The sequence below is a fragment of the Dunckerocampus dactyliophorus genome, chromosome 6, assembly GCF_027744805.1.
Source record: "Dunckerocampus dactyliophorus isolate RoL2022-P2 chromosome 6, RoL_Ddac_1.1, whole genome shotgun sequence".
Classification (NCBI taxonomy): Eukaryota; Metazoa; Chordata; class Actinopteri; order Syngnathiformes; family Syngnathidae; genus Dunckerocampus; species Dunckerocampus dactyliophorus.
This window is the reverse complement of record NC_072824.1, coordinates 1,466,661-1,493,779: the sequence shown is the minus strand read 5'-3', so window position 1 is coordinate 1,493,779 and position 27,119 is coordinate 1,466,661. Positions and strand designations below refer to the sequence as shown.

Sequence of the window (27,119 nt, the reverse complement as noted above, 5' to 3'; positions counted from 1 at the left end):
CTGTGCACCTTTATCCTCCCCATGCTTGCACGTAGCATAGCCCTATTTTACGTTGATGAAAACGTAACCTCTTTGGTGCAGATAATTGAAGCGTGTAGTTCTTGTAGAATGTGAGCTCTACACACACATGCACACGGGACCTGTCCTCTTCTTCCAGCAGTTGCAGGTGGGGGTGGCGTGCAGGCCACAAAAGATACATGCATGTGCTATAAAAAAGCTAAAGAAACTCAATTGCAATTTTATTGTGGCGTTTGATAGATTTCCTGCCACCTTTGTAGCGCCAGAGCTGTTTGTCACTGTTGCTCCCTCCTCCCACCGCTGCAGGGCTCTCTCCGTGTGTGTGTGTGTGTGTGTGTGTGTGTGTGTGTGTGTTTCTTTGAATACCAGTCGCCAGGCTCGTGTTCTCGTTACCCTCCTTTTTCCTCTTGAGGAAGCCCTTCTCGCTCGGAGCTGCATTGAATATTCATGGGAATAGTCCAATCGGAGAAACAAGGCCTCATAAATCCACGCGAGCCAACAGGGAGCCTCCTCATCAGCGCATACATTCACTCACAAACATCTGACCCTTTTACGCTCACTCTTTTTAAAAAAAAATGTTCATCATAAGCAGTAACATTGTCATCTCAGCGAGATGAAATGTCCTGTTGGTACTTTTGCACCACCTTAGTAACCACCAGTGTATTCTACCCCAAAGCTATTTGGGAGTGTGCATCTTTAACACACACAAGACAGGAATAGCACGTTTATTTCTAGAGCACAATTCCTACACAAGGTCATTCAAAGCACTTTACAGGAAAGAAGGGTAAAACCCCCCAGCTTGTCGGGACCCGGAGGGGGTTCATGTGGCTCTAACATGTCCATTTTTAAAGTGAAGCCACTGCCGACACACCAACAAAACAACACATTTTTATATGTTCAAATGAAAAGGACCTAATAATTAGAATTATTATGATAATAAAAGGACCTTGTATGTGTTTTTCTAAAGAAAATGAAAGCACAGAAGACTGTTGTAGTGTGTTAGTTAGTACATGTTCCATTCCCAGTCATCCAAATAGAAATAAGGAATTCCTTGCTCGTACAAACCAACATTGTTAACTGCCATGCAAGTGTAAAAAGAAAACAATATCAACATTAGGGTGTTTACTCAGCCTTAAAGGAAAAGTGCCCTTTTTTAAACATTTTGCCCATCATCCATAATCCTTATGTGAAAGATGACCACATGTCTTTCCCTTTTCTGTGTCTTCTAAAGAGAGAAAAACAGCTCGCAGGAGGGAACTAACAATGCACGTAATGGGACACACCTATTTGGACTATACAGCCCTCTAAAAAAAGCCTCCAACAAGGTTCAATGATTTTCTATCCATGCTGTGATCATGCAGTACCAGGTACATTCATGATGACATGTAATACTTGCAGTATTTTCATCATTTTGTTTCCTGGGTGCATTGATTTGACAGAGCCCATAGATAGGAACTAACGCTACTTCCATCAGCAGCAGCAGCATAGAAAGCACGTGTCTGTTTGCTACTACTAATCATGGCAGACTTCCTGACCACTACTTTTGGACAAACGACGATCCTGAACCTTATCTTCTTGAGCCTGAATGAGCTACAGCTTTTAGAGGCTGAGCGGGCAAGAATAGAGAGTGAAGCGTGGGAGCGGACGGGGGGGCCGAGGGGGCCGAGAGAGTCAGGGCCGGCACGCCTTGGTGGTGTAAATGTGGAGAATTGGAGTGTTTGTGCTGCACTGAGTGGCGTACAGTGTCACCATGGATGGAAAGGCTTGGTGTGTATGGCGAGGAGGACACTGCTCCAAGAGACTGCATCCCAACCAAGGAAGAGTCGTTAGCGCTAACAAACCCCGCAGTGGCAGAAACCTTTTCCCACCGACCCAAAATCAAGTGGAAAAGACGTCCCGGACCAGCTGGACCAGACGGAGTCAGTCACCATGATATTGATTGCGATACATGGAGCACATAGCACATGATATCACAACACAGTCCATCTAGCCGTGCAGAAAGAACCTACTTTCCACATCATTTGGTTGTCCATTCCTAGTTGTTCATATGCTTGTTCTTGTTTCCCAGTCAGTACACATTGGTGTCCTGTGGCATTGTTTTGGAGCGGGCCCGTTACCGTACCAGAAAAATAGTCCTTCCTGTTAGCTGCTACGGTAACAATGTCGCTGCAGCTTGCTTTATATACAGCTCACTTATGGAAAATGTCAACATTGTTGGCGTTTTTTGGAGGTTTTTTAGAGGGCTTTATAGTGGAAATAGGTGTGTGCTGCTACGTGCACTGTTAACTCCCACATGCTAGCTTTAGGACACACAGAAAAGGGAAAGACGTGCTCATGTTTCACATCAGGATTGAGGATGAAGGGCAACATTTAAAAAAAGGAGCATTTTTCCTTTAAGTTGACACGTGGTGAATGTGGTGATGAAAGGTATGATAAAGGTGTTGTGCTGAGCAGCCAGGACAAAGACGTGCATACTGCATTGTCTTGTTGCAGTGAGTTTGGTTTTGGGTTCTGTGGTCATCATGACAAACATTTGAGTCAAAGTTGGAGTTGTTTGACTTCCCAGGCGTCCTAGTGTTTTTTAGTGAAGCGAGCACTGCGCGTATTTAATGCATCTCAAGCTGCTACCGTATCTGCCAGACAGATGTTAGTGCAGGTGTGCACGCTGACACGACATCCCTTCCAGCTGCTGCCCACCCTCCCGCCCAAGGTGCCCCCTCATCCGTCTTGGTACACCAGTCACCCCGATAATCTTGCCTGAAACACCTTGATGCACGCTCCAGTACAACCGGGTGTAACTTGAGGCTGAAATTTGATACACGCTTTTAGGGCACGTGTGTAAAATGGGAGCAAGATTGGTTGAAAAACATGGCCGCCATCAAGCAAAGGGGTGGGATTTGTTGAGTAATAGTCCGTAAGTCATTGGGTTTTTGATCTGTATTACAACTACACCAGCATGTGTTTTGGACACAGCCCATAGAGGGCGCCACAAATGTCAAGCGAACACCCACACAGCAATTTGAATGCAGACTCTTTTTTATAATTGTAATTAGGGCTGTCACTCTGTAATCTCTACCACAAACGTGATCGATTTTGCTCTTGCACGAGACCTACATCACTTCCTCCCTTTGCTAATTTTTACCGAAACGCTTCTGTGACATCACATGCTGTGGTGGTTTTGTGGTCATTTTTGACATGTATGAACATAAATGGACACAAACCATGCTTCACAGTTGTGATATGTTGGCTGTTAGTTTCTTATGTGCAGATGCGCCACAGACGTAAACGTCATATCCGGCCACATATACTGTAATGTACATAAATAAATACAAACACCATAAAGCATTTAAAAGAAAACACAAAATGCAGTCATATTGGAATGGAAACAACCAGAAGCAGAGTGCCATCATGGATTCATCTACAGGATTCAGATAGTTTTTTCCTAAACAGTGAAAAAGCATCCATCCAAACATATCTTGCTAGCAAATGCTTTTCTTCTGTAGCAAAAAAAAAAAAAAAAGATGGAACCAAGAAAGGAGGGCTTATAATGAATGTACTTGCACCATGGATATGATATAAAGGAAAATTGATTATGTTGTCATTTCTCCAACGTTTTTTTGAGAGTGGGCGGGGCTGTGTGTGGTGGAAATCTTGTTGCCTGATGTGTACGCTCTCTAGCTGCTGTAAAATTGATGGAGAGATTACAAATGTGTAGTACAGGCCTGTCACGATAACAAGTTTTGCTGGTGATAAATGGGCCATAAATTATCATCAATAATCGATACAGTATCAACTTTTTTTTAAATTTTTTTTTCATACATTTTTCATGGTGTACCTGTGTGAAGTTGCCTATTGTGGCACTCACAAGTCGGTGAGGAAGTGGTAACTCTTTATTTTGCAAGCAGAGTAACAACACAGCTAACAATGAACTTGTCAACCCCACTGAAATCGCGGGAGGTCACCACGTCACATACCAATCCGACTCATGGTGTCATAAAAGTACAGTACAGCAAAGTGCGCTGGGAAACAGGAAGTGCTCCCGGCAATGCTACACTATCTAGAACAGTCTAGGTTAAGAAAAAAACCCCACTCCAATAAAACCTACACACACACACGCAGTTATGTAGTGCTATTGTTAAACTAATGTAGGGGTCACATTTGAGCTGGACCACAGCAGAATTGCAGCGTAAAATGCCATGTTGCTGATTGCACTTCAACACGTCATCCTCCACTCGGCCACGCAGCTCCGGAACCGCTGCCCGCGACATGTGCACGCACGCCTTCCCAGGCAACTCCAGCATCTCCCGAAATGCTGGCCCCTCAGCTGCACCGAAAGGCTGCACCTCCCTGCAATGCAGCGAGCAACACCCTTCACTTTGCAGATCAAATGTTTGCTTGCTAACTGCTAGCACTGCTAGTGCAACCGGTACGTAGCCTCCGCCTCCACATACTGGGGCAAAGAGTCTGAATAGTTGACAGGAGGTTCACTCCATTCATGCCACTATAGAAGCAACGTGCACAGACACATGCAGAGTGAACCCTCTTGTCATCCAGCCTGTGTGGCACAGCGAAACCAGGAAATGGAACAGGCATATGTAGATGCACATGTCACTTTATCCAACCTCGTCTCATGGAAGGCCTGGCATCGTAGAAATCATTTTGCCTGACGTTTACGATCTGTAACAGCTGTAAAATAGATGGACGGATGACGTGGATTACACATGCGTAGTCGACATCGCGGCGTGCCTTACACCGAAAAATAGGCCGGCCGGATGTAGACTCATTGTGCACATGCAGGATGGTGTTTCCGGTACGGATGGCGCAGTGACAAGGGCTAAACGTCCAATTAAGGCCAAAGGAATGATGAGTTGGAAGAGTGAGTAGGCTGTGCACTCCAGAGGCAGCTATGGATTAGCAGTCAGTGCTTCCCACTAGGCAAGATTAATGAGCAGCCGTGTAGCAGGCTAATTTACAACAATAACGCCTAATTCATTACTAACAATCAGCCTTTGACTTTCTTCTTATTCCAATTAGTCACATGCTTGTGCCTCCATTTGTATTCTTTTTGCTTTTCAATTCCTTCCTGCTGTTCAAATAGCCTCGGGTTTAAGGGGGGTCCAGTTTCACTCAGCCCACCAAGCCATCTTTGACTTTCTGTCCTGCGGCCCCAGTGATTAATGCCAGCTCTTCAATTAGGCGCGGGAGGATCGTTGTCCATGCCGGACACGCTCGCTAATAGTATCTGTTGCTAATCTACGATGGGCTCTTCCTCAAACGCCGACGCCAACCATAGATGCTTGTAGAGCAGCAGTCTGCTCCACCGCTATCAGATGCTAGCAGGCGGGAGTTCACGTTCACCCTTCTTTGGTCTGTCATAAAGAAGAATCCACTAACGACATCAGGTTGTCAATTAAATCATTCTTTCCAGGGATTACGTTTACAAGACAAAGAGCTAATAAGTCCTCAGTGCTCAGTTTCTCGCTTTTTTCTCCAATTTATCCAAAAAATAGGACAGTTTTTCGTTGCGTATGTCATCACAAGCAACATTTATTTACCATGTGTGGCCAGTGTCAGGGCCGTGTGTGTTAACTTCCTCTTTCCTTTTCCACAAATGATGGGCTTTTCTTTGGTTGTGCCTTGAAACGCACATTAGTTCCTGGTAAAAGAATTCTAACATACCTCATAGTTTGATGGCGTTACTGTCCTTTTTAAACTATCCGTGTGGAATTACAGCTGTTCATTTTCGACATCATCGACTTCATCCCCGTTTTGAGTCATTGCGTCCACCTTTAAATGAAACAGCTTTTGTTCATCTGAACCGTGCTATCAGTGAGGAAAAATGTAGAAACATGCTCACTAAAAATGGAAACGTTTGCCTTGATGTCTGACCACTCATTAGGATAGTCGGTGAAGCAAAAATTGCGTGTGTGCGTGTGCTTGAATATTTAGGGTTCCTGGCGTACGCAGACTTTCAGTCAGATTTCCACGCAGAATTTGATAAGTGAGGCCCCAGGACATGTGCCAGGCTCATGTGCTGTAGTAGCTGTTTTTAAACATCCGCCACTGACAAACAATGGCCTTAATCCTTGCTGTCTTATTTTTCCAAGTGCACACACAGGCTAAACTTAACATGTAACTTGAAACTGTTATTTCCAAATGCCCGCAAGGCATGCTGGGTAATACACTGGCTATCAAGAGTATGTTAACTCCTCCTTCTTTACCTCTCTGACGACCTCCTCGACATATTTTACAACCAAGTAAAAGTGAAACCAACACGGCAAAATGTTGGGAGAAGGACTACCACAAGCTACCCAGCATGCCTTGTGGCAGGAATATGTGGTTGTTGTTTTGGCATGTGTGTTGTGTGCAGGTATTTGTTTGTATGCCCACACGGTGCCGTAGGTAGTTCCATTGTGTGGCGTGGGTGTTGGCTTTTTTCTTAAGCTACAGATGGCGTCTGACGACTTTGGCGACTCAAGTGTGCCACGGTAGCACTGAAAGTCATGTTGCCGGCTACTCTTTTGATATTAAAGATTAAAAAAAAAAAAGGAATTTGGAAATGCCCGGTGGGCTGGATTAAGACGCACGACAGACCTGATGTGGCCGGCGGGCCGCAGTTTGCCCACCCCTGCTCTAATCAGTAAATTGGTAACCTCAGACATGTTGGGACTCCTTACAATGGAAATGAAGGACACTCCTACTGTACTAACCTGAACTAAACTCTGTGGTTTTATCCTTTTGCATCTGCAGGTCACCTTTGAGCAGCACAAAGAGAGCCTGTCCCGCATGTTCCGCCAGTACCAGCATCAGGAGTCTGCCGGGTCTGTCGGCCCAATCCGAACAGTCTCTGGGGTCAGCCAAAGTTCGGACACCACAGTTTGCGTGAATGGACAATCTTCAGAAGGCCCGCCCCCGTCCACCGTCATTGAACTCACAGTGGACACGCAGTCGTCCACTGATGTGTCTCAGGCAAAGGCGTCCATGGCTGCGCCCAAAGAGGGGGAGGACAAGCAAAGACTGCCTGTGGTGGACGGACAGAATGGGAGCACAAAGCAGACTGCTGACGGCACACAGAAACCTGCAACGGCTGACGATGAGCTCGAGAAAGAAGTAGACACAAAACAAGTAACTGAGTCCGAAGGCCCTTCTAACGAAGCAGACTCGGGTACTGCGGTGGTGTCTGAAGAAGAACCCACTGCCTCTCTGGACAACAGCACGCTGGGCGGTGCCTCCGTCTTCAACGAGGACCTTGTTGACGTGTCCTCCACTAGCGAACAGGTGGACGACAGCCAAGAAGAGTCCTCGTTTGCCTCGGCCGCGACCGAGGAGGAAGTGGGCATGGCTGTTAAGGAGGGAGGGAACAATGAAGCAGATCAAGGAGATGACAGGCGTAACTTGACGAAGGAAGATGAAGAAAGCAATGACAAACATCAGAGAGCAGAGGCTGCATCAGCTGACACCTTGGAACAAATTGTCACGGAGACACCAACAAAAGGTCAAGAAGAATCTGCACCGTCAGACCAGCAGCCCACAGTGCCCCCTACTGACCAGGAGGCAGCCTCTGCTTCAACTTCACCACCCTCAGATGCCACCAGCACCACTGCCACCGCTGCTGCCACTGGGGAGGAAACTCCATCTAGCGGCCCAGCAGCAAGCATTGCTATCCACAAGACCAAAGAGATCAAGATAGCCCGACTGGATGTGGCCAACGTGGCCTTAGACACTGAGAGGCTGGAACTGAAGGAGACACCCGCAGCGGTATGCCTCCTTTTCCTTTTTTAATTAGTACATGTCATATACAGTGGTGTGAAAAAGTGTTTGCCTCCTTCCTGCTTTCTTCTTTTTTTGCACACTTAAATGTTTCACATCGTCAAACAAATGTAAATATTAGTCAATGACAACACAACTCAACACAGGCTAATAATTGGTTGGCCCCCTTAGCAGCAACAACTGCAATCAAGTGTTTGTGATAACTTGCAATGAGTCTCTTCCAGCGCTGGGGAGGAAATTTGCACAGTTGGTCATGCCACAGCATCTTTCTGCAGAATTCATGCTTCCATTTATCATAGCAAGTCTTCCAGGTCCTGAAGACCATCACACTACCACCACCGTACTTTACTTTTGCTATCATGTTCTTTTTCTGAAATGCCAGATGTACTGGGACACACACCTTCCAGAACGTTCAACTTTTGAGTATTTTCCCAAAGTCTTGGGGATCATCAAGATGTTTTCTAGGCCTTAATGTTGTTTTTGTTCAGCAGTGGTTTTGGTCTTGGAACCGTTTTTGTCCAGTGTCTTTCTTATGGTGGAGTCATGAACACTGACCTTAACTGAGGCAAGTGAGACCTGCACTTGTTTGGATGTTGCTGTGGGGTCTTTTGTGACACTGATAGATCTCAATTCATCTCACTTAAGTTATGTTTTAAATCACTGGGCCTGTGTGAAAGACCCATGTAGCTTTGGATGTTTTTTCTTAATAAAAAGTTTTGTTTAAAAAGTGCATAAAGTGTTGAGTTGTGTTGTCATTGACTAATATTTAAAGGGGGCAAACACTTTTTCACAGCACTTTTCCTGCAATTTCTCAGGTGCAACACCTTCATCACTTTGATTTGTTTGGGTAGAAAACAATGTTAATAGAAGTAATGACGTCTTATAGATTGTGTATTCAATGTACAGGCTACGTGTTTAGCAATGTTTGTAACAAGTGGAAAAACAAACATGAATATATGAATATGCTAGAAGCGTAACATCATTGTGTGTCTCATGATGCAAGTGCGACTTTAGAGACTTTTTTTTGCCAATAATTGTGTTGGATCCCCCGTTAGTAGTACCATGTACTGCAGACCTGCAGTGCTGTCCTGTATGCAGTTTGCCTGTGTTCTGTGAAAAATGGAAATGGACTACTCGGTGTATGAAAACGGGCATTTCACAGATAATATACCGTAAGAGTACCTACATGTAGCCACAATTTTCCATTTTCCAAAATTACCATTTTCATATCAGCATGTCAGCAGTGTTTATGTCATGTTTGTTGCAGCTTGACTGGCTAAATCTCAACGCTCCTAAATCTATTTTTGTTGTGGTGCCTATAGGAGACAGGCCAAGGCCTAACGGCACCCGCTGGGGGTTCCTCGGGCCTGCAGAGAGAGAGCGCAACGTCGGCGCCGCGTTCCACCCTGTTCCGCATCCCGGAATTCCGCTGGTCCCACATGCACCAGCGCCTCCTCACGGACCTGCTGTTTGCCATCGAGACTGACGTGCAAATGTGGAGGAGGTACAGTATATGATCAATGGATGCATTTAAAAATGTCATTTTTTATGAATAATGGCATTTTCATTTCATTACAAATAGTAAATAAAGACAATTTAGAGTTGTACAGCACACAGTAAATAGATTTTGATGAAGTTGCATTCAATCATCAGTGATCCTCACCTCCACGTCTCCTTTCGCTTCTCAGCCACTCCAGCAAGACGGTTCTGGACTTTGTGAACAGCGGCGACAATGTGGTGTTTGTGCACAACAGCGTGCACCTCATCTCCCAGGTGGTGGACAACCTGGTCATGGCCTGCGGAGGCATCCTGCCGCTGCTCTCCGCCGCCACCTCCTCCTCCGTGAGTGCTCCCGACGCAGGAAGTTATCCATCCGCATCGACCTTTCGCCAAAATCGCATTAGCCCGCCTTTAGCCGCTCCCTAACATCGTTAGCATAGTTTTTTTTTTTTTAAACTGCTGTCTGACCTCAGCGTCTGTGGCTCTTTTATGGGATTTTTAGCTTGTGTGACCCGGCCAAGGCTGCTCGCAGGCTGATTTATTTATGCCCTTTGCAAGGAAATATATTTATAAGACTTCCATGTGTACGTGCATTGTAAACGTGCGCACATGGCATCTGTAAAGCTCACCTTTAAGGTGGCGTGTCAAGCCAATGCAAGAGACATGATAATGGAGGACATCCCCCTGACAGACCTTTATACATATTTATTTATATGTTTTGTACATATTATATACAGTAGTTTATATGATCAGTTATTTTAATAATGTATTTATTCTGTTGATTATAATCCCTGCTCGGTAAAGTCTTACCTGCAGTAGATGCCTGGTACTTTCTGCAGTTGAGTAAATAAAGGCACACATGAGGCCATGACATAAGGAAAGGCGTCTGAAGAAGTTGAAGTGATGTGTGTGTTTCCTACGAGTACTACTCCACTCGCTTTATCTTGACTTGGCTTTACGGTGTTTGCCGGCAGCACGAGCTGGAGAACACGGAGCCGACGCAGGGCCTGGCGCTGGAGGCCTCCGTCGCCTTCCTGCAGCGCCTCGTCAGCCTGATGGACGTGCTGGTCTTTGCCAGTTCGCTCAACTTCACCGAGATCGAGGCGGAGAAAAACATGTCATCGGGCGGCATCCTGCGACAGTGCCTGCGCCTCGGTAGGACACTTTGCTACTCTATTTTCTTAGTTCTTTAAAGTTCGACCTTGCTCTCTGCTGGATAAATTGCCTTTTCTTTTATCTCCTCTGCCGGCCAAGCCCTCCATCAGCTCGCCTTCCGTATTGTACCCCGCTATCAGCCCTCTCTTCTGCTGTTATTCTAACCCCCCCCCCGCATGGTGATATAGTGATTTAGCCATAATGGCCTTGCTGCAGCGTGGCCTCGGGGCTCCTTGCTTCCCTTTTATTCCACGCTGTTAAACTTTGGCTTATACTCCAGCGCTACTTTGAAAATGTGTACGTAATTCAGCGCTGCTGCGTCCGTCATGCATGGCTCCATGTACCAGTACAGTGGAAACCCACTCACTCGTCCTATTTGTGGTATTTTTCCATTGGCAAACCATCCTACATCCTTTTATTTAGTGTACAGGCAATGCATTAGTCGCTCACTTGAACATTGTCAACCTAACAATTGAAGGGTATGATACATTTGATGCTGAAAGCAATCTAACGTGTAGGTCAGCTATGTATGCTAAACAAACTTGGCATTGATTGGTTAGCTAGTTTGTCAAATATCAAATAACATTTCTCACTCATAATCAATTCATGTTAATTATACAATAAAACAGTCATAAATGGCACTTTGGACACCCCTGGCCAATATGCGCTAACACTTGCTGCATTTCACTTTTTAGCATTTTTGACCGCAATATGTCAGAATAATAAACCTTAACTGTGAAATAAATCCCTTCAAGTTTGTTGGTGACTGAGTCTTTTCACTTCGACTGTTGTATTTCCTGGCCTACTGTATAAGTCGCAATGTTTTTAATACCTTGGCTGGAAAAAAACATGAAAAAAAAGGGATACTCCTATAGATCGGCCACTGATTTTCGTAAAAAATTGCGATATCGCCGATAAATGCCTAAAATTGCAGATAAATTACTGCAGTTTGCAGCGATCCTTTCGTGCAGTGTAGTGTCTTGCCCTACTAACATCTTGGGCAACGTTGTCCTCCCACTTTCCCTCAAAACCAAAGCAATCACGTCTGCCGTGTGCATCCTAACTGTTGAAAAATGTATCATGAATCCATGTGATCGGTGATCGATGATCAGCATTGGAATCAGCAGCATAAAACCCTGATCGGAGCATCCCTAACATATTGTGAACTTGCTGTTTTTTTTGTTTGCTTTTACAGTGTATGAACACTGTTACTGGCCGAGCCTGGCCTTTTAAGAAGAATTGCATTGTGGGAAGTTGAGTGTTGTGTGTAGTTCTGTGCTGTCTCTCTCTCTCTTCTGTCTGCACCGCCCATTGTCTTCTGCTCCTGATTGGCTGTACACCATTGTCAATCTATCTCCTTCGTGCTGTCTCCTGTTGTGGTCATCATGGCTACCAAGTTAGCTAACCGTGTGAGCTGCTTGCTAACTGCCAATACTGTAAACCAGGGGTCTCAAACTCAATTTGACTGGGGGCCAGTGGAGGTAGAGTCTGGGTGAGGCTGGGCCGCATCAAGTATCGGGATCAGGGCTGGGAATCTCAGGGTACCTCATGATACGATACAATTCACAATGCATCCATGTGATAACACCATCGTTAGTTCCCTGGAAGTATGGAAGGAATGTTGCAGGCTGCAGTTACGCTACTCTTTGATGTCCAGTTGTTCCCAAACTTTTTACCCCATTTCAGGCATTTGACCAGAAGCCATGTACCCCATACTCCTGCACACTTCAAAACAGAAACTTTTTTATCTTTGTTAGCTTGAAATATTGAACATAATCCATTGTTTAATGAATTTTCTAGTCATTTCTGGTGTAAAATCGGCACAGATGAAGAAGTGAAAGAAATGCCACTTATATTCCGGTGTGACTTGTATGTTTTTTGTTTTTTTTTGTCTTCATGATGCATATTTTGACCGATGCCACGTATACTCTGGAGCGACTTCAAGTCCTGAAAATACAGTGAATGCAACTCAACATCGTGTTGTTGTCCACAAGCGATGGCGTCAGCCATGTTGCACTGAGAAGCCATGGCAGAAAGTCACTTTTAGTGTTTTTCCTACATCAACGGTTGTATTTCCAGCTCTATGGTTGTCATCACTGTTCCCACCGTGCTGTCACTTGTACACCTGCTGCGGTGGCTCCAAAGAAACACCTCTAACAACAAAGAATACCTCTGAACCGGTTCAGAAGCATACGTTGATTTGATTGTTGCATCAGATGTTTGTCCTTCTAAGGAGTGAAAAAGGTTTTGTGGTCGTGCGTGAGATGCTTACCGTGTTGGGAGTGCAGGCATGCTTTGCAAGTGTTTACGTTTGGAGGTTGCATGTAAAAGCATGCGCAGGGTATGTTGGCGTGGACGTTCCCGTAATCAGAGTTGTGCAGAAATCCAAACAACATGAAAAGCTACACCACACGCCCCGGAAAGCAGCCGTCATGAAATGAATATTTGATGAGGTATGCGCGCCCCGTCGCTGCCAGCTAATCTGATTTGGGGCGAGTGTAACAAGGTTTTAGCGTCTAGGAGCTCCCCCCCCCCCCCCTTTTTTCCCTTTCCTTTCTCCCTGTGTGTGTGTGTGTGTGTGTGTGTGTGTGTGTTTTTAAATAAATGGCCGTATGAGAGAGTGGTCCTAATGGAAAAAGCCAAATGGAATCATTCCCTCTTTTGCTATCTAAATGGCCGGGAGTTGACATTTGTCACTTGTCAAGTAGCAGAGCAGCATGCAACGTCTGTAAAGCAAGACTTTTCCACGCTAAAGTTGCAGGAGAAAACAAAAGGAGGAGGGGGTGCCCAGTCAGCACGTGTGATTTGTTACACACTCTTGCACTGCGACCTTGGAGCAGGCCAGGAGTGAACCATGCTGCCAGAGTTGGGCCGACCTTGTCACGGCCCCACTTCTTCTTTTCTTGTCTCTCCTTTGTCCCGCTGCTGCTCTGCTTGATAATTCCAGCCTTCTTTTCCCAGTGTGTGCCATGGCTGTGAGGAACTGTCTGGAGTGTCAGCAAGCGCACCTGAAGCGCAGCAAAGAAGCCTCCGCTCTCAGCAACGTAGCCGGAACAGCACAGGCAAGTCCGAGCCTTCTACTTAAGCTTGCTAAGCCCCTTGCTGGACACTCCACTGGGTGCACGTGCCCGTGGAATGCCATCAAATACCTTCAGAAACCAGCGTCAGCTTGAGAAAAATAAAGAAAGCTGGCAAGCTAGCTTCAATTATGTAAAATACACAGCCTGGCTTGAGCAGGATAGCTGACTGTGCCAGACTTCCACAACAATCCAATAATCTTCTTACCTTAAACAACATGAGGGTTACTACTGCGGTACACCCCCTTGGAAAGGTTACTGTACCTCATAAAGGCCTTGAAATAAAGCTCGTGCTTGTAGTAACTGTGTCTTGGGGAAGATGTGAAATTGGAGTCATTTATGTGCATTCCTAAACAGGTTTTTTCCAGAGCGTCCGTTTTTGTTGTTGTGCTTTTTTATGCATGAAAATCAGTATTTTTGTCAATGACGATGACGAACCTTTTTTCGTGATGTAAATGAGACGGTGATGAGCTAAACGTGGCTCTTTGACGTGACGAGTCGTCTGTGAGCTTTCGTTGACAAGACGAGACTGGAGGAAAACATCAGTGGGGGGGTCTCTCAGTGGTCCCCCAACCTTTTTTCACCCATGGACCAGCTCGTGTTCCCACAAATTCTAGCTATCTCATGTGTCTTTTTTATTTCTTTATTGTTTATTATGTGTAAAACTATGACAGAAACAACATCAAATGAAAAGCACTAAATGAATACAGAGCCACCATCCACCAGTACCAGCCTTTGTTTTTCAGAGAACAAATATGCACATGAGCACTCAGTAAGCCCATCACATCTTACCTTGATGCATTCCTACATAGAAAAAGGGTAAAAATACAGTATAGTAGCCTATCTGTGTAGCGTGGCACAAAGTTACATGGTGCGTTCAAGGCCAAAGTGGGACAAGTGGGCGCTCGCAACAAACAACTTATACATACATACAAATATATAAGTGTGATCCTCTAGCCTGTGCATTAGCAATGTGGTGTGAACAAAGAATAGTAGGAGTGTCAAGGTGACCACAGGGGTGTTGCTTCATGTCTAGAGGGCTGTAATCATGTTACAAAGCGTATTTAGAGGGTCATAAACAGGGTTTTATGCTCTGAAGTATGAAAATATTCCATGTATTAATATTGAATCCTACTTTGCGGAAATGCACTTATCATGGTTGGTCTGGAGCCAATTAACCGCCATAAATGAGGGACGACCGTATCTTCTAGTCTTCCTTCCATGTCTAAGCCAGACGGGACAAAGCCCCACGCTTTCCTCCCACTGACCACCAAGCGTTATTACATTACCTCATAGCTTATTGTATTATGGTATTCCTGTATTTTTTCTTCTGTTGATTTGATCCAGTGACTTCCAGTAAAGTCATGTTGCTCTTTTGTGAAGCAGCTGAATAATGACAGCATGTTCCACCATGACACCCTGCCTGGAGGAAGCTGCCACACCCAAACCCCTCCAAACAAACAGCACATAGATGTGCTTTTGCAGCAAATCAAATGTCTCATGCTTGCATTTCCTGTGCACGCAGAGTCCCGTCGACGCAGTGACAGGCGGCATGTCTCCTGTACGAGACTTTGAGAGACTGCTGCAGGACATGGATATCAACCGCCTCCGGGCTGTCGTCTTCAGAGATATTGTGAGTTGCATCTTCTTTTTGGAAGCAGACATGGATTCATTCTATTCCGGTCATGATCATTTTACATGCTTTCGCGTTACGGTGTTGTGTGTTGTTGCGTTTTGTGGTTCCACCACACTCCCATAAATGATGAATCCTGGAGGCGTGAGGAGATTTCTGGTTTGGAAGAACGCTGTATGGGGAGAACAGGGCCGCCAGAAGCCAATCAGACTGTGAACTATGGCATCATTGCTGCTGTGAATGATAATACAGTAATATGGACGTGGCAGTGTGCAAGACATTATTGGCATTTTAGCACACCTTGCAATCCAACCAACCTTGGTTGTTAACAGCGTCAGTGTCAGAGAGGGACCAAACAGAAGCTGTAGTAATTCTACATTTGATGACTTTTACTTCAAGATTTGTCAGATCAACCCACGTAGATGTTGGGTCTGGTCTGCATCCTTAATCATTCTATTGACGCCCATGACATTTGACTCTGTGCCAACGTTTAAGCACCGGCGATCACCGGTTCCGTTTCATAACACACCTCATACATAGAACAGATCCGTGTCGACAATTTAGCCAGTAAGGGTGCGCATATACAAAGAAGGAAGTGTTTCTTGTGTCATGCATTTATTGGCTAATGAAATACAAGCCATCAACAAAGGTGAAGAATCCACCAAGCAGGCGAGCGGGAGTGAGGTCCGTCTCCGCAATGCATGTCTGAAAGCTGTAAAAAAAACCCTCCACAATGCAACCCAGCAACTGACCAACAGAGCCAATTAAATAGTTTGGACACAATCCTCCGCATGGGTGTCCAAAGTGGTTGCAGGGGCCATGTGAGGAACGTGGCTCATTGCACAAATAAAATAAACAAAATCCCAGCAAAAGTGGATAAATAGAGCAATGTTACTAGAAAAAGCTAACATGTTGATACCAATTAAAATATCCAAGCTGCTCAAATGAAGGATAAATAGGGTACCCTTGAACATGTGAAAGGATCTGCTCCTATGAAATGGACAGTGCTAACTATGAGGAGTAGTGCGCTCATTATTGAGACGTCGTCTCTCCCTCCCTTGCAACGCCCCTTCCAGTGTTCAAGACAACCACAGGCATATACTGTAAGTAAGGATGAATTCTTGTATAGAATCTGTTTGTGCGACTCTTTGATATCCTCCATGTGTTCTGTGTACAGTGTGAGCCACTCATGTGTTCACTGAGTTCCCACTTACGCCATCTTTTTGTGTGCCGTGGTTTTATTCTAGGTTTGTAAGACCACTTGGCATCTCAACATGAGGCAAAAACGTTGCGTCTAGCGTCAGTTTTGATGGAGTCGTTCAAAAGACACTTGAATTTCTACAGACCTGCTGATTGGAACCTGATTGTTTTGTTGAAAAGCTTTTGTGCCACGTATACATGCATGGTGGGGTACATTGTGGTGGTCTACCATGACATAGTGAAGTGATGCTTAAGCAGAAGGTGTTGAGTGCATGTTGTTTTGTTTCAGGAGGACAGTAAGCAGGCTCAGTTTCTGGCTCTGGCCGTGGTCTATTTCATCTCCGTCCTTATGGTGTCCAAGTACCGCGACATCCTGGAGCCCCACAATGACAAGAAACACGCTCAGACGTCGAGGAGCACAGGTACACCACATCCCAAACGCTGCAAATGCCTGAACCGTAGCCAGGACGTTTGTGAAAAGCCATTTCACAACTTGTTTGTGGTTTGTGGTGCATGAGAACGTGGGAAGGAAACCATACTGCAGCTCCCTTGGACCACATGCTCATTTATGAACAGGTATATTGCAGGAGACAGCAGCCATAGAACCAATGTTGTAATAGCGCTAACAACAAACTGCTGAGTGAGCATTGATAGCGCTCATGACTTGATTGTAAACAAGGCATGACTTTCACACCAACAACAACATTTTCAAGCGCATGCAGAGATAACGCTAGATAACGCTGCTGAATGCTGACCATCACCATCGTCATACTTCAAATGCAGCTCCTGCCAGGTTGCCTTCAGCCACAGCTGTTAATGTCATCAATGGTGTTTGACCCGGTGGTTGTTTGCTTTTGTAGACTTATTTCTTCATTTCTTCATTTCTTCCTCTATTAGATAGCGCTGCCCTTTCTGCCGGCCTGGAAGCAGAGAACGGCGTTTCCCTCCGCCGGTACGATTCCGGCATCGGTGACGAGCACGCCGTGACCGCCGCCAGTGAGGCCGAGCTCTCGTCGTCGACGCCGGCCCACGGCGGCCCGGACGCCATCTCGGAGGCCCTGTCCACGCTGTCCTCGGAGGTCAAACACGCCGCCGGGCATGGCGACGCCAAGGGCAAGAACGTGAAGGACATCCTGCGCAGCCTCGTGAGCGGCCCGAGCGATGACCTCACGGTGGACCCGAGCCTGCTGCCGCCAGCCTTTCTAGGCGGCGTGGGCGACATCAGAAGAGACTCCCTGCAGATCCGCTCCTTTGATAGGTGAGCATATGTGTAGCATCTATCATAAATACACAAATGATCCTTCACTGCACGGATGCCTTCATTTGTGGCGGCCAGGTTTTTCTACCAATCTTTACTCACGTGTGCTTGTCAGACCCCTACGTATTTAGCTCTGTGAGAACTTTCAAGTAACTGCGACTTCTGGGGTTGAATACCAGCGCCACCATGTGGTGTGTTTGTCATTTAAATAATAGCACAGCAGCATCGTGCTTCTGTGTCGTCACTACGCCGTTCCCTTTTTTCGCTCTTGTTGTGGTTGAGTGCAGGATGTGTAATTCTCTGCTTGAACGCTAGGGGCACTGTTACCCCCGTCAACCCACACTCTCATTGCCCAATTCGCTTAGTAGCTTCCTAGCTTGCCAGTGAACAGTGGCAATTATTCAGACTTACTACCTTATTATCAATATCGCACTACCAATTTGAAGTGATCTCAATGTTTTTATGTATTCTTATTCTCTTATTTTTCTTATCTCTCCTATCTTGACTTGTTTTATTTTTAAGTGTTTAAGTTTATTATGACGTATTTGCAGAGCTGTGCTATCGGTTGGTCTGTCTGTGTGTATATACGTGTGTATGTATGTATGTATGTGTGTGTGTGTATATATATATATATATATATATATATATATATACATTTATTGATCTATCTGTCTCAAAGACAACCAATGAGATGGATTACTTTTATTGCAAATGCTGATCTGGAATCAGTGCCTTGACACAGGAGTAGAAACCAGTCTTCAGGGTGTCTTTTGGTGTCCATATGGACATTTAAAAGACACTAAATATGAGGTAAATGTGCTGGCTTGTGCTGGGTTGTGTGTAAAAGACACAGGTGGATAAATGATGTGATTTCTGTGTGAAAGGGGCCGAATGGATTTATTTTTCTTTGCACTTTGGAGGCAAACACTTCTTACAGGCCTGACAACTTCATCTTTTTCCCCAAGAATCCATATGTTGTCTTCTCTCCCTCGTGACCCCCCCTCCTTTTTCCCCCAAGTTGACAGTTTCATAGCGTTTATGCCGACAAGAGTGCTGACCTTGAAGACGTCTCAGCACGGTATCCTCGCAGGGAACTTTTTGGTGGATCTAGAAAAACATCCAACAGAAACCCCCTTTGAACTGAGGAGTCATTCACTCCAACCCTCCTCACCCCACCCCCTGCATTTTCCTGCCTTTTTTTGTGTGTCAGCTGCCGGTTTGCCTCTTCTCCCCCTCCAAGTGGGAAGAGACCCTCAGATGCTAGCGTTGCAGCTAAATGATGCTGGTATCGTGTTTACAGTCTGGTATCAGCTAGGGATGATCCATTACCAGCATGGGGTGCTGATACAGGTGTAATTCACGTATCAGAATTTGCAGATAGCACCAGATCCGGTTGGTATCCCTGCCGGCTATCTGCTAGCTGGCTGCAAAATGTAAAGGAGCACGCTTAGCTAGCACGGCCAAAGTGGAAAGTAATGTTCTTCCAGACAAGTAGGCTTGCTCAGTCGCGTTTGGAGGACAAGACATCATTAGTATCATGACAACAAGACAGCTACATTGAAAAAGTCAGTGCGTAGCCCATGAGTGTGATATCCACTTCCCCGTGGGACAAAAAGGTGCTTGTTTGGTTTAAAAACAAAATGCCACTATGCTAAAAAGTCACATTTGGAGTCCCAAGACCACAAGCTAGGCGGATAACTCTAGCTAGCTAGGCAACAGCTAGTCAAATGGTGTAAAGAAAGGTGCAGGAAAAGTGGAAGATCAATCGGTTTGCTCAGGGATTGGCATGGATTGGTGTAGTCTGTCAAGCTCAATATGAGAGGCGTCATGTTGTTGGCAACCTTACGTGATTTGCAGCCGCACATCAACCGGTTGTTGGGATCGGCTTTGAAAGGCATTTATTGCCATATGCCGATCACGTGTTTTTTATGGAAATCGGCCAATATTGCCGGTGGCTGATCAATCGGAGCATCCCTATTTACAAGGGATGTCCGATATTGGCTTTTTTTGCCCATATCCGACATGGCAATATTGTGGAACTCTCAATTTCCAATTCCGTTATCAACCGATACCGATATGTGTGACATAACACATCTGCTGTGTTGGAATGAACCCGTATCAATAATGAAGCTAATGGATATAGCATCAGCAATTAGCTTCTTCACGTGGCTGTCAACAAGATTGTACAACTGTAAGCAAACATCTGAGAAATACTTGCAATTGGTGAATCTGCCATTTTGCACGATAGAAAAGGGCTGGTTGTCCAGTGTGATACACTCCCATGATTGTCTGACTGATGGCTTTCGCCCTGGGAATTGGAAGTGTTGAAGGAAAAGTCTTGCTTCCGCCTCGCATGACCGTCGCTTTTGCAGTCATTGCAAATTGCAAGTTTAATATCCGAAGGAGACACCGCAGACGTAACATTAGTCAGGGGTGAGCTAGCTTGCCACTAGCCACCCACAGTTGCCTACACGCTTCAGACGGCATTTGATGAGGTCATCATTTGTCATCATTAAAAATCTGCTTTCATTGTAGGGAAAAACCCCAATATTGACATTACGGTGATGTTATGGACATCCGTACTATTTCATGATGTCTGGGCTTCACGTTGGTACCTCCAGTATCATCATAGAGCTTATTACAGCCTCATGTCAAATCAACAATAATGATAAGAACATGAAAGCAAACAGAGCTCTGCTATCAGAATAGTATCGGCATTGGTAGATATCCAAATTCAGGGGTGGGAATGGGTGGAAAAGAAATGTGGGTGGGTGCATGCAGAGTATCAACAGAGCTCACCCTGGTCGTACAGTCTCATGGCAAAGCTGCAGACGAGCCCAGGTGAGAGAGGACGATCGCTGGTCTGGTTTAGATTTGCTTTGAGGGCTGAGGGGGTGAGTGAGAAAGATGGGAGAAGCAAGACTCCTGCATGGGGGACATTTTCACATGGAGGTTCTCATATTTTGAAAAGAGCCCCCCCTCTCCACACAGTCAGTCAGTCATGCTGTGGGAATTCCTCAGCATCTGTGTGATGGCGTGTCTTTATCTGAGGAATGCTTTGTCAGGTCTCCTCATATCAGGGGGATTAGACTGGCTCCTGCCCGCTGAGCACATCACTAGCCAAAGCGATGGAAACCATAGACTGACAGCTCAGGAGCCTCTTCATGCAAGCGTCCCGCTTCACAGCCAGACACCTTGAAGCCCAGCTCTGAGCTCCCCCCCAATAAACACTCCAAAAATCCATCATTTATGATTTCCCAACCCTGCCAGAGCATTCCCAAGCCTTTGTATGCACCCCCCTCAACACACACACACAAACACCCTTTCATCTTCTCACACCATCCTACAACCTAAAAAGCGCATCATCTTTTCCAAAAGATTGACTAAAAATACAACCAATTAGCACTAAATGACCCTTTTTACTACAGTGGTGCGAAAAAGTGTTTGCCCCCTTCTGGATTTCTTATTTTTTTGCATGTTTGTCACACTTAAAAGTTTCAGATCATCAAACAAATGTAAATATTAGTCAATGACAACACAACTCAACACACTCGATGAAAGTTTTTATTATTAAGGGAGAAAAAACATCCAAAGCTACATGGCCCTGTGTGAAAAGTGATTTACCCCCACCCCCACCCCACCCCTTTAAAACCTAAAATTACTGAGATGAGTTGAGAATTATCAGTGTGGTTATAAAGCCATTTCTAAAGCTTTGGGACTCCAGCCAACCACAGTGAGAGCCATTAGCCACAAATGGCCAAAACATGGAACAGTGGTGAACCTTCCCAGGAGTGGCCGGCCAACCAAAATGACCCCAAGAGGTCACAAAAGACCCCACAACAACATCCAAACAAGTGCAGGTCTCACTTGCCTCAGTTAAGGTCAGTGTTCATGACTCCACCATAAGAAAGACACTGGGCAAAAACTGTTCCAAGACCAAAACCACTGCTGAACAAAAACAACATTAAGGCCAGAAAACATCTTGATGATCCCCAGGACAAACTTTTCGGAAGGTGTGTGTCCCATTACATCTGGCATTTCAGAAAAAGAACATGATAGCAACAGTAAAATATGGTGGTGGTAGTGTGATGGCCTTCAGGACCCGGAAGCTGTGATAAATGGAAGCATGAATTCTGCAGAAAGATGCTGTGGCTGACCTGTGACATGAACAATTGTGCAAAATTCCTCCCCAGCGCTGGAAGAGACTCATTGCAAGTTATCACAAACGCTTGATTGCAGTTGTTGCTGCTAAGGAGGCCCAACCACTTATTAGCTTTACTTTTTCACACAGGCCCATGTAGCTTTGGATGTTTTTCTCCCATTTAAAAAGTGCATAAAGTGTTGAGTTGTGTTGTCATTGACTAATATTTACATTTGTTTGATGAGCTGAAACATTTACAGTAAGTGTGACAAATAAGAAATCGGGAAGGGGGCAAACACTTTCCCCCACCCCTGTAAATATGAATGTTCTTCAAATAAAATCATAATCATGTCGTGCAAAGTGTAACAATCATAATTTCCAAATTGTAATGCCCCCTTGCACCACACATTTACACTCAATTTCAGCAGAGCATTTAAAAAAAAACAACATTTTACCAAATTTGCCACAAATTTTGCACAAAATGTAAACAATTGATTAGTAAATATGTGCTGAGATGACAAGATTGAAAGAGCCACTGAAGAGTGATGAACATTTGTACTACTGTACTGACATCTCCAACATCCTCCTCTGGTCCAGACTCTTGGATTTACCAGACCCCCAAAAAAGCTGGGCTCCTGATAGATAAAAAGTGGGTGCGGGTCATAGGGTGACTTGGTGATTTACTTCCTAGCAGATCTGCTGGATTTCTCCCATCCATCCCTGCGCCATGCCGCTGTTATGACAGGCAGTCTGCAAATATTTGCTGACATGAACCAGAACCAAACAGTGTCATTGTGCAAGCCGCTGATTTAGGCCTCAGCCGACCCGCAGAATGTGCAAGCGCTGGACGCTGGGATATACATGACGCACTTGTTAGCATTCCTGGCAGTGCACCCGGCCTGGTGTGCACGTACAGCAGACTCATGGACACTTGGTGGGAAAGTCTGCACATCAGAAACAAATGCAGCAATTTGTCTCACTCTAGAATTTTTCTGGAGGATGCAGAGACATGCTGAGTCATTTCTATGCATTCCTGTTGGTCAGACGCTGTCGGAACCTTTTTTTATCATCTTCAATGTGACCCACAATAGTTACCTGAAAGGCGGCGTACTCTGTGTTTATGCACTATAAAAGCCCACATTTGTGGGGTGTAATCAATGAAAATGGCAAACAATACATTTTGTGCACTAAAAGCAATCCAATGTAGCTTCACAGAAACCAGTGCTTCTCAAACAGCGGGGTGGGCCCCCTGGGGGGTGGTGATGGGCTGTCAGGGGGACCTGAGAGGCAGGGCCTACTTTCACTGTAAGTGCAGCCCTGCCAACATGTACAAATTTATTGTACTCAACATGCAGTTTGACTCTTGAATACGCTTCGCTGCTCTCCATTTCTCCAGGCTTGTCAAGCAAGCTAGTGTGGTACTGAATCATATACCTCACTGACAACACCTTCCATTTTTACATTGAGCCACACTTTGGGCCCCCGTGCTTTCCAGTGTTTCTTTTTAGTAAAGTGCAAGAGTGCAGATGAAGTGTTGTCCTATGTGAAGACTATTTCTTCCCCATAGCCTTTGTACCTCGTTGCTATTGGACGAGTAGTCCACGATGGCACATGTCATTTCAAAGCTTTTCACGTTGTATTGGGTTTATTTTACAAAGTGAAAGTGAAGTTTGTGTGAAAGGGAGAGTTAAGTTGCTGTGACCGTGCATCTATTATTTGTCTCCCAGTCATTTTTCATGAGTCGTATCGAAGTGTTGCACAACTCTTGATTGTGCTAGGTGAGTGTGTGTGTGTAGTTACTGGAGTGACAATGCACTGAGCTATTAGACTGTATAATAGGAACATTGCCATGCTGGGACGGTGCCTTTTATACTCAGCGCTAACATGGGGGAGGGAAGCCGGGAAATGCCAGATTTAGAAGGAAATGATGCCATGAAGTCCCTCCCACTCCAGCTCTTGGTGTCCATCAAAGAAGCGAGTCCACGTGTAGTTGACCTGAAATAGCACAGCTTACTGGAACACAGCATTTATTTCACACATACACAGCAGGTTAAAGCCTGAATAATTCACACGCACACAGGCTGCTTTGGGCCTCTTGTTTGTGGCCGCTGATGGCTGATTAATCGACTGGGGCGGCCCACTCATGCTAAGTGTGGCTAATGACCTGCTGAATTATTCACTGGCTCCTTTTTCAAGGCAGATGGAAGCCTCAACACACACACGCACACACACATTCAGGTGCTCGTGACGAGCCTGCTGGTGTCGACGCTCAGGGTGCTTCACGTCGGTGCCGCCCTGGCGTCCTGATGGGTCGACGCTGTTATCTGAGCGGCAGATAAGCCACTCCCTCGCTAAATGTTAGCAAAGACTGATTTTTACTTTGCCTCTTTTCCATCGATGCCGTAGTACTGCAATACAGTAGTAGTAGTAGTAGTACTACTGATTTCAAAGTAATTGTGGTGAATATGTAAATCTATACAATCACATGACATCTACAAAGTGATGTTTACGGTATGGGTGACTAACTGCTGTCGTGTTTACATTCTTTTCACTTAAAAACAAACAAAACCAACTTATTTTCAAGTTTTCTGAGCCGCCATCAGTCGCACGTTGCGAAAACCTTGGGTACGCAAGTCATTTTGTCACTTTCACATCATGGTAGAAACTCTTAACAATTGTTGTCCTTCCATCCATAGCCTGCCAAGCAAACTATTGCGCTGTATGGCGCGTGCGCGTATGCGTGTGCGTGCGCGTGCCACCAGCCAGTGATGAGGTTCTGCTTCCGCTGTGTCAGCACTGATAAGCAGGGCCGGGGCTCCCTTTCATATGAGCCGTGTGGTTTGTCAGAGCCGCGCTCCAGACTGACGCCTTATCTGGCAGCACCGGCAGCTGCTGCTGTTTGGCTCCATTCCTGCTAGAGCACTTTTCAAGCGCACGTCCTCACGCGGCCGCACGCTACATTCTTACACTCGTGGCTCAGGGCACAGGTGTCCAAACTATCTATCACTTCCTCTATGCTCCATATGACCAGCCTTTATTGTCCTTATCAATGTTGTCATGATCATTGATGAAGCATTGATAAATCTTATGATTTAAAAAGTCCCGGTGTTGATCATTTTCAGAGGACTGGATAAATCGACATGTGCGTGCATTTGTGTTTTATTCGTCATCTCTCTTTCAGGCTGGATGCCAAGAGGGTTCACTCTGCAGCCGTCTGCACGCCTTGGCACTACTGTGGAATGAACGGAGAGAGTGAACCCTCCTGTCGTCTCCTCTACTCTCAAGGTAGCAAGGCTACCGTGTGCCGTAGCAAGTTAGCTAATATTTCGGTTTTAAACAGAACGAACAAGGTGAGCCCATGAACACTGACGACTTGAGATGTCATATTTGTTTGAAAGTAATTACTGAGGAAGCAGGGGAACGCGACCGATCACGCTACATTGCAAAAGACAAGTATGTGGGCCGGCTCAAACGACGCCCTGCATTATTTGAACAATACACTACATAGCTGTGTGGGTGAGGGTGTGTGTTATGTTGTTCATTTCATTTAAAAGCCTTTGATATTTTAATTACAATGTTGCTTTTGATACTGTCATTATCATGTCATACAATAAATGAAAAAATAGTCTCCAAAAATGTTGTCAATATCGATTATCGCCGATAATTTGTAGCACATTCTTGATCAGCAACATTGGTTATCCCGACAGGCCTATATACACTTTTCCACTTTTCCACCTCTGTCTCCACCCAACCGGCTGCCCAGAGCCTGGTTGCTGTTTGAGGTCTCTTCCCAAGAGGCCACTTACTGTATAGAATATATAGTGTAGAAACACGCCACGCCATCTCTGCAAAGTAATCTTCATTTATTTGGAATTATTTCTATGGGATTTATTTTCATTTTTACATCCGGGTGTACTTGGATGTGTTTATCAAGTAATAGACACACACATACAGTAATGTGTAATATTAAACACTATGAAATATGGATTCCTTTATTTCTGCCATCATTTGATAACCTGTCATGTGTAATATATACAGTAACCACTATATCATAAGATATGTTTATATATCTATTTCATATTTGGAATATAGCACATACAGTATGAGACTGAGGAGCCTCCTTTCCTTCCCATCATGGACAACCAGCATCATCCAAAGCACAGCATCACCTCCCCACAGAAGAGAGGTTTCACTGGCGGAGGCTGAGCAGCTCCTTCCTCCTCCACGCCCTGCCACTTTTCACTCAAGAGACGCAGGACTGGACTTTTAACCAACTTATGTATTATTGTTCTGACACTATTGTTCCTATTATCAAGCTCTATTCTGACTTATTATGTATGATTGCACTACCATTTGGAAGTGACCTGCATGTATCTACTGGTTCATGTACGTGTGTCCATGTTGGTGTCAGTCATATCAGTGCTGTGCAGCAGTAAAGAATGCATCATGGTGGCGATGATGGTGATAGAATGTTGTCGTGCTAACAATCAAGTGGGCTATCTGTGTTTGTGCGTGCAGGAGCGTGGTCCTGGCACCCAAGAAAGCCGGCCTGGTGTCTCAGGTTTCCACCGCAGCCTCCTCTGCTCCCTCGGTGCCTGTCGGGACGCCTGCTGACGGCGTGGCGGTGGTGTCTTCTGGAGATGCGTCGCAGGGCAGCAGCGCCTCTGCAGATGGTGAGAACGCACGCACACACACGCACACACACACACACACACACACACACACACAATATGATTCAAATGTACAATGGATGGAAAATTCATCATGTTTTTAGTTTGGGACAAATTTCCCCCCAGAGGAGAAGATCCTACCTCTGACATCAGCAAATAACAGAAAAAAGAATCAATTGCTGCTGAGTTTCTTAAGCTAACGTCTCTACTGGGAACGTGTGCTGAAATGGTTCTTATGTCAATGATAACATGTGAAATGGAGGTCTATGAATGGCCTACAATTCCTGAATAATAATCATATTATTTGGAAGCAATGAATACTACTAATGCACACAATGAATGATTCTAATAATAAAAGAGTCATATGACAAATTAGCTTCCTAGAAAAGAATCATGAAATGCACGTAGTCAAGCTAAAGATGGAGGCGTTCATGTAGGCCTCTTTGTTCTGAAGGAGCGCCTTCATCTGGAGGCGTGGGGGTCGTCACATTACACCAGACCCCCCAGACCCCCCAGACCCCGACGGAGCTGCTTAACACCTTCCGTGCACATTCCAAAACACATCACGCTGTCATTGCGGAAGAGTTATCCCTGCTTGGAGACGGACCTGGCTGCAAAAACATCAGGAATAACACCCCCCCACCCCCCAATATTCAGCTGTATATTAGCTTATTTATGAGGCACAGGGAGGGGGCTT

General features: G+C 45.3%; 1 protein-coding gene across 7 annotated transcripts in view; it reads left to right on the top strand.

The window, feature by feature from the left end:
• Positions 1-27,119, top strand: part of lrba (LPS responsive beige-like anchor protein) — a 284,780-nt gene that overhangs the window by 49,728 nt on the left and 207,933 nt on the right. For 6 of the 7 annotated variants that reach the window (XM_054778108.1, XM_054778107.1, XM_054778105.1 and 3 more), the window contains exons 22-30: positions 6,769-7,776; positions 9,111-9,292; positions 9,477-9,630; positions 10,263-10,443; positions 13,405-13,505; positions 15,046-15,153; positions 16,643-16,775; positions 17,251-17,611; positions 26,271-26,425. In XM_054778108.1, the coding sequence (XP_054634083.1) occupies positions 6,769-7,776; positions 9,111-9,292; positions 9,477-9,630; positions 10,263-10,443; positions 13,405-13,505; positions 15,046-15,153; positions 16,643-16,775; positions 17,251-17,611; positions 26,271-26,425 (2,383 nt within the window). The remainder of the gene's footprint in view (positions 1-6,768; positions 7,777-9,110; positions 9,293-9,476; positions 9,631-10,262; positions 10,444-13,404; positions 13,506-15,045; positions 15,154-16,642; positions 16,776-17,250; positions 17,612-26,270; positions 26,426-27,119) is intronic. The other variant, XM_054778104.1, reaches the window with a different exon arrangement.